The 12,607-nt window shown below is 40.2% G+C and overlaps 1 protein-coding gene across 1 annotated transcript in view; it reads left to right on the forward strand.

Annotated features, from left to right (window-relative positions):
- Positions 1-11,605, forward strand: part of LNPK (lunapark, ER junction formation factor) — a 171,012-nt gene extending 159,407 nt beyond the window's left edge. Inside the window, exons 10-13 of the mRNA XM_063933402.1 lie at positions 3,344-3,449; positions 6,964-7,034; positions 9,656-9,823; positions 10,645-11,605. Coding sequence (XP_063789472.1) covers positions 3,344-3,449; positions 6,964-7,034; positions 9,656-9,823; positions 10,645-10,826 — 527 coding nt within the window. The 3' untranslated portion in view covers positions 10,827-11,605. The remainder of the gene's footprint in view (positions 1-3,343; positions 3,450-6,963; positions 7,035-9,655; positions 9,824-10,644) is intronic.
- The last annotated feature ends 1,002 nt before the right edge of the window (positions 11,606-12,607 follow it).

Genomic DNA, 12,607 nt, shown 5'->3' on the forward strand with positions numbered 1-12,607 from the left:
GCATTTTCAGTTCCAGGTCCTACCTTTTGGGTTAGCCACAGCCCCCAGAGTATTTACCAAGATTATGGTGGTAATGGCAGTTTATCTCTGCCATCAGGGGATAAGAATTTTTCCATACCGCGACGATCTTTTAATCCTGGCACAGTCTCAGGAATTGCTCCTATGTCATCTTTAACAGACAATAACGTGTCTGCAAAGGCACGGGTGGCTCATAAATTGGGCAAAATCGTCTCTGGCTCCGTCACACCGGATGACTCACTTGGGGGCTGTACTGGATTCAAGTCTTCAGAGAGTAATTTTACCTCTGAACAAGATATCCAAGGTTCAGTCAAGGATTCAAGACTTGCTACACAGTCAAATGGTATCCATTCACGCAGCAATGCATGTGATGGGATTGATGTCACCATTCAACATGGTGGAGTATGCACAGTTCCACTCGAGGCCTCTGCAGTATCGGATTCTTGCCAAATGGAATGGGTTGCATCATACGATAAAAACGCAGACTATGGTTCTTACGATAGAAGTAAGAAGGTCATTAGCCTGGTGGCTACACACATCCCATCTGGATAAGGGGAGACCCTTTTGGATATCCGATTGGGAAATTCTGACAACAGATGGCAGTCTCCAGGGCTGTGGAGCTGTGTCAGGAAGGTTGTGTTTCCAGGGGCAATGGACCAAGGAAGTAGGTTGCCTGCCAATAAATATATTGAAACTTCGGGCCATATACACGGCACTGATTCAGGCAAAGAACATTCTTAGGGGAAAACCAGTTCAGATCCGCTATGACAATGCGACGGCAGTAGCGTACCTCAACCATCAGAGAGGAACTCGCAGCCGTAAAAGCGATGGAGGTAAGTCGCATACTAAAGTTGGCAGAATTTCATCATCCAGCCTTGTCCGCAGTGTTCGTTCCGGGAGTCCTAAACTGGGAAGCGGATTTTCTCAATCAACACGCCATTCAGGCAAGCAAATGGGCTCTACACTCGGAGGTCTTCCAGACTCTAGTAGACAAGTGGTGGTTGCCAGAGATAGATCTCATGGTGTCCCGTCTGAACAACTTGCTTTCACATACGGGTCAAGAACAAAGGATCCCAGAGCAATCTTTGTGGATGTCATGTCTGTGAGATGGGACTTTCATCTGGCTTATGTGTTTTCTCCAATCACCCTATTACCCAGGGTGGTGAAAAAGATAAAGCAAGGAAAGGGTGCCATGATACTAATAGCTCCGGCTTGGCCCAGAAGGCATTGGTACACAGATCTCCAGAGAATGTCGATGGGATGCTCCACTCCTGCTCCCTCAACGTCCAGATTTACTGATGCAGGGTCCTTGTTATCACAGACATCTGGATAGACTGTCTTTGATGGCGTGGCTCTTGAAATCTCTAACCTGAAGTCAAGAGGATTCTCACAACAGGTAATTCAACCAATGCTCAGAGCAAGGAAACCTTCCTCAGCTCGAATTTATCACAGAATATGGCAAACCTATATTCATTGGTGCAGTGAACGGAAAATGGACCCTAAGTCTTTCAGAGTTTCCAGGGTCTTAGCATTCCTTCAGGCAGGAATGGATAAAGGTTTGAAGGTGTTTTCCTTGAGAGTGCAAGTGTCAGCATTGACTGTATGGTTCCAAAAGAAAATTGCCAACTTACAGGATGTGTGTACTTTTTTCCAGGGAATGCTGCGCAATTAACCTACTTTTGTTTCTCCTACAGTGTTTTGGGACTTAAGTTTAGTCCTTAAGGCTTTTCAAGTTGCTCCATTTGAACCAATTAATAAAATGGATCTTAAATGGTTGACGGCTAAAGTTCTCTTCTCTTTCTATTGGCCATAGCGTCAGGTAGAAGAGTGTCAGATTTAGGGGCATTGTCATATCGTTCCCCATTTCTGATTTTTATTTTTTTATTTTTTTATCCAGATAAAGCAGTTCCAGAACTAGATCTGGGTATCTTCCTAAGGTGGTGTCTAAGTTCCACCTTAACAAAGAAAATAGTAGTCCCTGCTTACCAGGTACCGGGCCTTTCTGCGGGAGATGCATCGCTAGGCGTGGGTCCGTGCCTTAAGGATCTACATGCTTCGTACCAGTGCCATCAGAAAGACAGATTCTCTCTTCATTCTCTACGGATTTCACAAGAGAGGATGGCCTGCTGATAAGCAGACACTTGGCAAGGTGGCTTCGGAAGACTATTTCAGAAGCATATTTTCAAGCTGATCTCCCTGTTCCGGCTAATGGTCTCTGCTCACTCTACTCATAAGGTAGGTCTATCATGGGCAGCACAACGTGGTGCTTCAGCAGAACAGATATGTAAGGCAGCTACATGGTTTTCCATTAACACCTTCATTAGACATGCCGTGGGTAGCTTTGCCTCTCAGGGCGCTGAATTCGGGCATAGGATTCTCCTGTCCTATCAGGAGCGTCCCCACCACTACATTGCTTTGGGAAATCCCAATGTTATCCTGTGGATAACCTGTGGACACTGCCGGAGAAATATATGTTATGATAAGAACTTACCGTTGATAACGGTATTTTTCCTAAGTCCACAGGGCTACCACCCTGACGCACCTGATTTGAGGATCCTTTTACTCACTAACCTCTTCCTTCTTGTACGGCAGGATGTGCATGTGTGTTTTTCTCGTCGGATTAGGGCTATCTATGATGCTCCTGCCTTGAGCTTTGGGAATACAACTAATTTGCCTGAGCCAGGAGGCAGGGATATATGGACGGGCCCGTTGCATGCTGGATGGCTGAAAAGCTTTGACCGATTGGTGCAGATCTGCTGTCACTTCATCATATTCCAATGTTATCCTGTGGAACCTGTGGACTTAGGAGAAATACCGTTATCAACGGTGAGTTCTTACCATAACGTATATTTTCTGTCCGTCTCAGTCACTCATATGTTGCTTGGCAGTGCTTGTTTTGTCCTACACATGTGGAAATCAGAATCCCTACATGTGCTTTATTGATGGGTTCAAACTGCTTGGAGCTTTGTTCTGCTTCCTACTGGAAAATATGAGAGACTCCTGGGGTACATTTTTCGTGTACAATAAATTTGATCTAAATGCTGAGGGAAGAGTGTGTGAGAATGAAATATTATGTAGGAAGACAATCAAAGCTATATCCTAATAACAAATGGAGTTAACTAGTTTGATGCATTTACCTCCCATTTAATTTATTTTATTCTATTAAGATGAACATTGGATGCTTTTCTGTGGCTTTTCTTGGTCATTTTAGGACAAGTTAGGGTAACTGGCTACCACTAAGCTTAGTGCTTGCTATAATGGAATTTGAGTTTGCTAGATTTTGCCAATGTGTTTAGTGTCCTGTGTCATCTTTTGTTCTCTCTAGCTATACATCCACCAGGGCCTCCATTGGCTAGGCCAATCCTTCCACGAGAGAGGGGTGCGCTGGATAAAGTTGTTGAATACCTAGTTGGCGATGGTCCTCAGAACAGGTAAATGAATTGTCCAAAAATAGAGACTATTTGTCTATGTATACTTTGTGTACCAATCACAAATGCATAAACTTTCACTTTTAGCTTTGCCCTTCTTGCTGAATGGCAGTTGCAGTGTGTTGCACAACCCGAAACGTCTTTGTTTTTAAAGTGACTTTAATTTTTTTGTTAGACTTTTGGGTGATGGTATATAGCTACCTATTGTCTATTATACAAGGACTTACAATATATTTGGGTTGGCATTATCCAGTTAGTGATGTGACAAGTGATTCCTCATATCTGGACCTACTGTTCAATAATTTCTTTATCAGTGTGCTCTGCAGTTGTCTGTATTGTACCACAATCTTTATAAAAGCAGCTCCCAAATGTCTAATATGCTCCATATTTTTACTAGGCAAAACCTTTGGATTAAGCACACAATGCCAGATGCAGAGTTGGGAGTACAGATGTGTCCTTGTACATCATAGCCGCAGTCACACCAAACAGCTTCTCTTTGCACGCCAGGTCCCGTGAGAGACTGCTAGCATTGGGCATATTTTTTTGCTGAAGTTGCAATTTAGGATGCACCAGAAGACTCTGCTGATTTAAATTGATGTACAACTCTTGTACTGTATATCTGTGTCCGACAGAGTTGATGAATCTGCATATGAAGTGCTACGATGCAACAGCTGCGGCTTTATTTTATATCAAGTTATTTTGTGCTTCGTGTACAGACTCTGTTGCACACAGATATACAAGTGACCTATTTCAGATCAGCAGTCTCCCCTGGTGCATCCGAAGTGTATCACATTGCGACTAAGACACATTTTTGGCAAAAAAAAAAAAAACACCCAACACTAGCAAAATTGCACAGGACCTCTCTGCTCATGCCAGGCATCTCCCGCTTTGTGACGTCTTGAGGCTAGATGGATGAGGACACATCTGTATATTGGGCCTATATTGCTCAATAGGAGTGTGCGCAGAAGAATTTGCTCACATGTAGAACTGTATACATCTTGAGATGAGGTTGCATCTGTAGAGTTACAGTAACAATATCCATTTAATCCGGGACATCTAAAATTTACACAGGTTCTGTTGCTGATTAAAACCAAGTGAAATGCAGGCTTGAAATTAGCCAGCCACAGGACCTGTGTAATTCATGTGTACCTCTGATTTAAAGGGGTATTGTGTCACTCTGCATCTGTAGCCTAGGCACATCATAGTGTAATTCCACCTACCCTACATTAGATGCAAAAGAGATGGTTCCAGAGAGATTTCACTTATGACCACATTTTGCAAAGCTAGCATTTGCCTATGTGAGTACTCACTGCCCTAACCCCTCTTTATTTGTAAGTGTAGATACAATCGAAATGCATAAGATTCAACATAGCCCATGCCCACTTTCTGAGCAGTCGCCGTACAAGAAACTCTCGGTAAACAGACATATGTTCAACTCTGCATCAGCCACATAAGGCCTAATTCAGACCTGATCACGGTAGCAAACTATTTCTCTAATGGGGCAAAACCATGTGCAGTGCAGGGGAGGCAGATATAACATGTTCAGAGTTAATTTGGGTGGGGTGTGTTCATACTGAAATCTAAATTGTAGTGTAAAAATAAAGCAGCCAGTATTTACCCTGCAAAGAAACAAAATAACCCACCCACTTCTAACTTGCTCTGCAAATTTTATATCTGGCCCACCTGCAGTGCACATGGTTTTTCCCATTAGAGAAAGGGGTGTGGTATGTTAGACTAGACTTAGTGGTCGACCTAGACACTGTCTACCTATCTGTCAACAGTAAGTAAGTCAACATGGTTTCTACGTCGACAGGGACTCTAGGTCGACATAAGGTTTCGTTATTATGTCGTTTTCTTCGTAGAGTGACTGGGAACCCCAATTAGTGCACCGCGTCCCCTCGCATGGCTCGCCTTGCTTCAGGCAAGGTGCCAACAGGTTACCGTTCCCAATTGTAGTCCACGTGGATTGTAAAGTATGAAAAAGTTCAAAAAATTAAGAAAAAAAATGTGAAAAACTCATGTCAACCTTTTGTCACGTCGACCTAGAAACCATGTCGACCTACTTACTGTCGACCTACATACCGATTTTGCTGCTGCGATCAGGTCTGAATTAGGCCCTGTATCTCTAGGTATGTGTGTAGAAATGTCTGGGGAAATCTGTTACCGTGGCAGCATTTATATGCACTTCCCTTCCTGCCTCCTGGCAGCATTTACAAATGGAGCCACGCTAGTCGTGGCTCCGTCTGCGCCTATTGCTTAGAGCAACCCAGTGCAGAGACGCGCCCCATTCACTTGAATGGCGAGGGTCTCCGTCCGTGTTCCCGGACAGAGACACTGAATGGGAGGGTCTCTGTGCACTCCGGGCGTGACTAGGCGGACGGTTTGCCTAATCACGCCGGGAGTGCTCGTTTGCGATGAAGCTGCCTCAGATGAGCGTGGCTCCCATCTGTATATGTTAGAGAGGTGTACTCTCTCTAAGGTGATCTAGAAGTATTTTAATATAATGCATTTATTAATGTGAAAGTCAGAAGTGCCTTTATGTAATATGCGTTATTTAGAGAACGGGTAACATTTAATTTCACTGTGCGCTGTATCATGTTTTGTTCTAATACAGAAAGATTAAATCTAGAAAATACGGGTTCTATATGGGATTACGTATTAGATTTCATGAATCATTAATAGTTATAATAGCTTTTCTATACCCATTAAATAAGTTGCAGATGCGTTATTCAAGAGGTCATTAATTTGATCATCATTAAAATGGGGAATGAATGAAATATAATCATGGTATTAAAATTGAGTAAAGCCTAATTGCTTTTAAAATATGCTTTTGGGAGCTAGAGAGATTGTAAGAGTAATGTCTTAGATGCTTGTGATGAACATGAAAATGAGGAGTTCATTCAACTGATTACATTACATGATTTCCTATGAATTTTGAGGCATACCTGCTTCTCATTTTTACCATGAGGACATGCCTTAAATTAAAGGTAGATAAAGCCATTCGCTGTAGTTCAGTTGGTGCTAAAGAGGGGAATGGTGGACAAGTTGATTTTTTTTTTTTCACAAGCTATCCTGTTCTCTGGATATGTTCCAAATGTTTTTTTTGCATGGGGCTTATCATAAACACTCTCTGTGCACCATGATGCTCCCATTACATGATTAGACTTTGCTATTAGATAGCACAAACACTTCAAAAGAATGCAAAGATGAAAATCTATAAATATGTTTAACTGAGGAGCATATGCAGTTATACTGAATCTAACATTTGTCTAGTTTTTTTGCTTAGTGTTTGTATACTCTATTCCCCCCTCCCCCCCTATTTTGTATTCAGTACCTGACCAACTTCTTTTTACTCCTGAAGATATGCCTTGATCTGCCAGCAATGCTTTTCTCATAATGGAATGGCGCTCAAGGAAGAATTTGAATAGTTTTTTTGCTTAGTGTTTGTATACTCTATTCCCCCCTCCCCCCCCTATTTTGTATTCAGTACCTGACCAACTTCTTTTTACTCCTGAAGATATGCCTTGATCTGCCAGCAATGCTTTTCTCATAATGGAATGGCGCTCAAGGAAGAATTTGAATATGTTGGTGAGCATTCTTTATCTATGATATTGGGTGAGCCGTAACCATAATACATTATTGAAATTTGAAGAAATATTCTTGATAAGGTCCAAGCTCAAGTTTGGTTAAGTTGCATAATTTTTTTTATTTAATACACTAAGGGGGAATTCAATTAGCCTCTGTAAATTACCAAGGCTAATTGATCCCCATGGAGTAATTCGATTATCCCAGATAACCGGCACTATCATGGAATCTGGTTCACCTGGCCAGAAGCAGTAGAAACAAATCCCTGATAAGTGCTGCTTTTTGCGATTGCGACAACACGTGGATCTGGGAACTTATCCCCAGGTTCCACGTGTGTTTCTTACAGAAATGGTTAAATTGTTCAGCGAAATAAACTGCATTCATTGAATTGCCCTGAAAAAGAAAAAAGTGGCAAAATTTGTGAAAACTTTTTTTTTTTTTTGCAGAAATATTTTGCCATGACTAATTGAATTCTCCCCATAACCAGCCCCTTTTTCGTGCAAGAAAGCACAGAATTAGCCATGTTAAGCAGCTTCTCTAATGCTTAGCATCTGCCTGTTATTGTGCGACTGGCCCTTACTGCTAGCCCCAAAGCCTCAGGGAGGGTGCAAGCAGAAATCCATGGTGAGTGCAGCCTCGTGCAGTGGTGGGTTCGGCCTCGGGATTGGTCGTGCAAACAGTTGAATAGCTCCTCTGCAGTTTAGATGGGATCTACAACAATTGAATCGCCCCCATAGAGTTTAAAGTGCATATTTTGTTAGAGAAGACTGTAATGGGGCTTTCACCAGGGATACCACTGGTGATAGCAGGGCTAATAGATTAACAGCGCCTTTTCCATTCAACAAGGATCACAGTGGCACTAGCACCAATTCAGTCGTTCTGTTATCACAATTTTTGTCAATGGACCATTTTGATTAAAAAAAAAAAAAAAAAATATATATATATAATCATTTTTTTTTTCTATTATTGGAAGTAAAGATATTAGTTGAAGGCTATGTATTGTTGCACACCTACTTACCATATACGGTAATTCTGTCCTCGCCAGTTTTCCCTTGAACCTCTATGCAGTGCTGTTAGGCATGATGTGTACATCACGCTGAATTGAATTCCCCCTTGTGACTTTCAAAGACATCAAATTAAAGCTTATGTGTGTTTTGTAAATGTTAATCATGGCCTGATAAATTTGTGTATTTTGTATGCTCACGAGTGCCAAAATTAGTATTTATTTGATATTTTCAAAGCCCTATAATTCAAACAACATGAGATTTAAGAAACAAATTGCATTGGATCACTTTACATTGAAGACCACTATATATATTGTATATGAATAATAGTCTTACACCACAGTGTGTGTATAATTACAACCTTATTATTGTGTATTTGTGAAATTACCTTGTTCCAAATGTAAGCATTAGAAAAGCTTTATCTGTCTGAATGCTTTTGTCAGTAAGTCTCCATTGTAGATAACGCTTACTGGATTACCAGTTCAAGAATTGTAAAACCCATAAATAGGTGGCAGAGAGAACTGCATGTAGTATAGTAGGTGTAATACCCATTATTAGTAAGTGGTAAAAATAATTACACCTACATCAAAATGAAAACATAGAATTATCTGGTACATTTGTTGTCAGAGTTCATTTAGTCCTACAGTTCAGGTAGATGTATACATCCGATATGTAGCAAGGTTCCTTTTCATAAGTTAACATTTTTCGTCCTCAAACCTCATCCGTGGGAAGAATGGAATACATGGCTACACCCCGCTCCTATATTTAAATATTCTAAAAAATTGTGATATTCACTTTAAGGACAGCATTAACCAATCAATGTACATACACAGAAAGCATAATAACAAGTGATGAGGCCATTTCCCAGAAAGGGAAATACCTCTGCAGTCAGTGCTAACAGGGGAGCGATGCTCGGATTATAAATTCAGTGCACATGCATGGGTAAAGTAAAATACTGTGTATGCGTCACATTAACAGATCTAGATATGTGTATAGATAGAACTCTCTATCTATAGCCAAACACATTGCACATGTGCCAGTCAATGGAATATAATTTGAAGTTAATGATTGTAAACGGCAAAGGAGAGCTATATAGTCTGTAAATATTAAATAAAAGTCCCACTGAAATTCACACAGCTCAGAGGATTATTAAAATTACCCATACAGTATAGACTTGTTTATCTGGGCACAAAAATAGTTCCCATTACTGTCCCACAAATTTGTAAATGATGGTTCAAGAAAAATAAATATTCAAACACATTTTATTCAGTCTAAAATGAAGCGATACCTTTCTAGAACCATTACAGAATCTGAAGTGACTGTTTCCACTGTTCATATGCCTCTTGGGTATGGAAGAAAGGTTCGGCTTTAAATATAAGGACTCCTTTTGACTTCAGGACAAGAACCGTTTACATGTTGCTACAAGTCTGTAGTACCCACCCCTTATCCTTTCCTATAAACTGTAGGGTCTACTTTTTCTTTTTTTATGGTATTTCATGATAATCCATTAATTCAATCCCAACCTTTCTTTCTGTATTACGTGCCTGTTTATAAATTTGCTAAATTGAATTTTCATTTTTTTTTATTTTTTGTGTGTGGTGGGTTATTGTTTTTCTCTAGCTTTCAGATGTGCCTATTGTTATTTCCTGAATCCTGCCAGGAAAACGCGTCCACAAGCACCCAGACTTCAAGAGTTAAATCTTGAAAGAAGGCCAAGAATGGATTCTCCGGGTTCCACTAGTACTATGCAGATTGCCACAGATGAATTGGAAGACAAAGTATCCTCAGGTATTATTAGCTAAAATAATAAAGCAGGCATTTTTTTTTTTTACATGACGACAAAATGTGTGTTAGCACAGCTTAGAGGTTTCTATTGGTTGTTTTTTTTTTTTTTTTAAATATATGAAGGTTTCTTTCTGCAAAATATCTCTGATAAATCTGATCTGGATCAAGCTTATATTTGAAACCAGGTGACTTTGTTAGCTGCGACATTAAGGTTTTTTTAGGAAGTGCTTCTCCTGCTCAATATTCCTCCCTCATCAGATAGAATGTGAAATGCTGCTCTGCAAAGTTATTATAGATTAAGTGCACGTAGGAGTGCTCCTCAAATTTTGGGGGAAATTCAATTGATAAGGAACGCATTTGCCTGGGCTAAGATCACACGACACCCGCCCATAGGGCAGCGAGCACTTTTGAGCAAATAGGGAAGCGAAGGGTTTGAGTTGGGCTGCAGTTGCTAGCGTTTAAATGGTTATGGCAATTTGCACCCTTCGCCATGCCTTAAATCCCCCCCCCCCCCATAGTGTGATGTAAATCCACTTGGGAACATTGTGACAAATGTTCAGACAGTGTGGAGGGATCATTCTAAAGATAGGACTTATCTTTTTATACATCACGCTTGAACTACAATGTCACCCATCTTTTTTTTTTCTTCTGCTATTTGTGTATTTTTTTTTTATCCACTATAGTATTTATCAGCTACTTAATATAAACAATATTTTGTTTTCCCATTCCCCATATTTACAGTTCAGGGCTCCGGTTGTAGTGATATGGGCATTAATGCTGGCAATATACTTTTTTTTTTTTTTTCTTTGTGTTTTCTTTTACAGACTCCTCAGAGACTGGCGACACCCCGGATGCTGAGGAACACATTGAAGAGGAGATTCAGTGCACTGAGGAGTTGAGTGATAAAACTGAAAAAGAAAGTGATGAAACGCCTGCAAAGGAAATAAAAACGCCAGTTAATGTAAAAGCGAATGAAAGTGAAGATTCTCTCATGGAAACGGAATGAATATCCCGCGTGCCTCCCTTATTTTATGGCAGCTTAGGCCTCACACGTTGTTTCTTGAGGAATACAAGGAATAAAACCTCTTATAACTCGTCCTAGCTAGAACTGCCTCACTTCCAGAATATTGTGCCATATCTATTGGACATTTGCAGCTGTATAGCACTTGGAATGTATACTTGACATTTATTGTCACACTAGCGTTGGCCTACGCGTTGGCCTGACTTATCACCTACCATGGAGAAAATATACCCAACACAGTTTTTTATTTCCATTTGAGTATTTTAAGGTAATAAGCTTGCAGGTTTATTTATTTTACATGTAGCAGCAAGAAAGCAGGGTATTTGGGTAAACTGGTTTTGTATTGGGGAGATATTTTAATTGCAGATGTATACAAAATGTCTGATTGGAAAAACGGAGACTACTGTTGGGTACCTTGTGTGTATTTACAAACGTCACAAAATACAACGCAGTAGATGTATTGTGGTGTTATTATATAAGGAAAACATACAGTAGTATTTATAACACCTACTTGGTAGGTTAAGTGTGGGTGTCCTCCTGTAATTGGCTTACAGACCAGCTACATGCATTTGCAATTTGGTTCATGTTTACATAAAATAACCTAGGAAGAGCTCATAATGTACTTGAAGACTGAACTATATTTATAATTGTACAATGATGGTACGTAAGTCAGTTGTCGTGCCTTTTGTGAGTTGTTTTTTCTTTCTTTATGTCTTTGTTTTTGTTTTATTTGTTAAGTGTAAATAAAGTCTGATTTGGATAAAGTCTGTGGAATGTAAGTTATTTGCAGAAACGTTTTTGTAAATGTGCACCTCGAGGTCTAATAGGGGTGGTAGGACTTCACTGAATTAAAGTGGTCTTGGATGAAATCTTGTATCACAGTGCTGTGGTTTTGAAGGTACATTCAGCAGTAGCATATTTATTTATAACTTTAGAATCTAGTAGACTGCTCAAAGGGTCGTAATGGATATGAAATTGAAAAAAATACTTTAAACAGTTGCATGGGTCATTAGGTGAAACTATTAAGTCTTGCGATGGCATCTTTTTCTAGAGTAATCATGTTGAATGCACAAATAATATACAGGTAAATATGACAAAGTAAGTACATAGGATCTATTTAAAAATAATAGTTGATAAAAGGAAGAGAGTAGGTTTCCTTGGCCCAGCCTCTAGAGCAAGGATGGGGAACCTTCGGCCCTTCAGCTGTTGAACTACACATACCAGCATGCCTTGCTACGGTTTTGCTATTTGGCCATGCTAAAACTGTTGCAGGGCATGCTGGGATGTGTAGTTCAACAACTGGAGGGCTGAAGGTTCCCCATCCCTGCTCTAGAGTCCATGATAACTGGCAGCTTGAGGTATATAAACATCTGGAGCTTGGAAAGCATTGTGACTACTGGGAAGCAGATCAGCAACTCAAAAATAGCCTATCGTCTCTTACTTTTGAAAATAGTTATCTTTTCGGAATAAGTTACGTGAGATCGGAAGACACTACATCATTTACCAGTCACGGAATAGTAAAATACCTGCTTATGCAGCTGCTTCAACACAGTAATTTAAGGTGGCAAGAACGCACGGTCCTGACAGACAATATCAAGATATACCATCCAAATATCCTTTACAATCTTTTTGGCATTATGAAGAAAAGCAGTCCATTAATTAACTAGAACTATGGTGAGAGGCAATAGCAACAAGAGTAAGCAACCGTGCGCACCCTCTTGGTATGCGATCAGAAAAAAGTCTGTAACATGGACATTTGAATACCA

The sequence above is a fragment of the Pseudophryne corroboree genome, chromosome 7 (genome assembly GCF_028390025.1).
Source record: "Pseudophryne corroboree isolate aPseCor3 chromosome 7, aPseCor3.hap2, whole genome shotgun sequence".
Lineage (NCBI taxonomy): Eukaryota > Metazoa > Chordata > Amphibia > Anura > Myobatrachidae > Pseudophryne > Pseudophryne corroboree.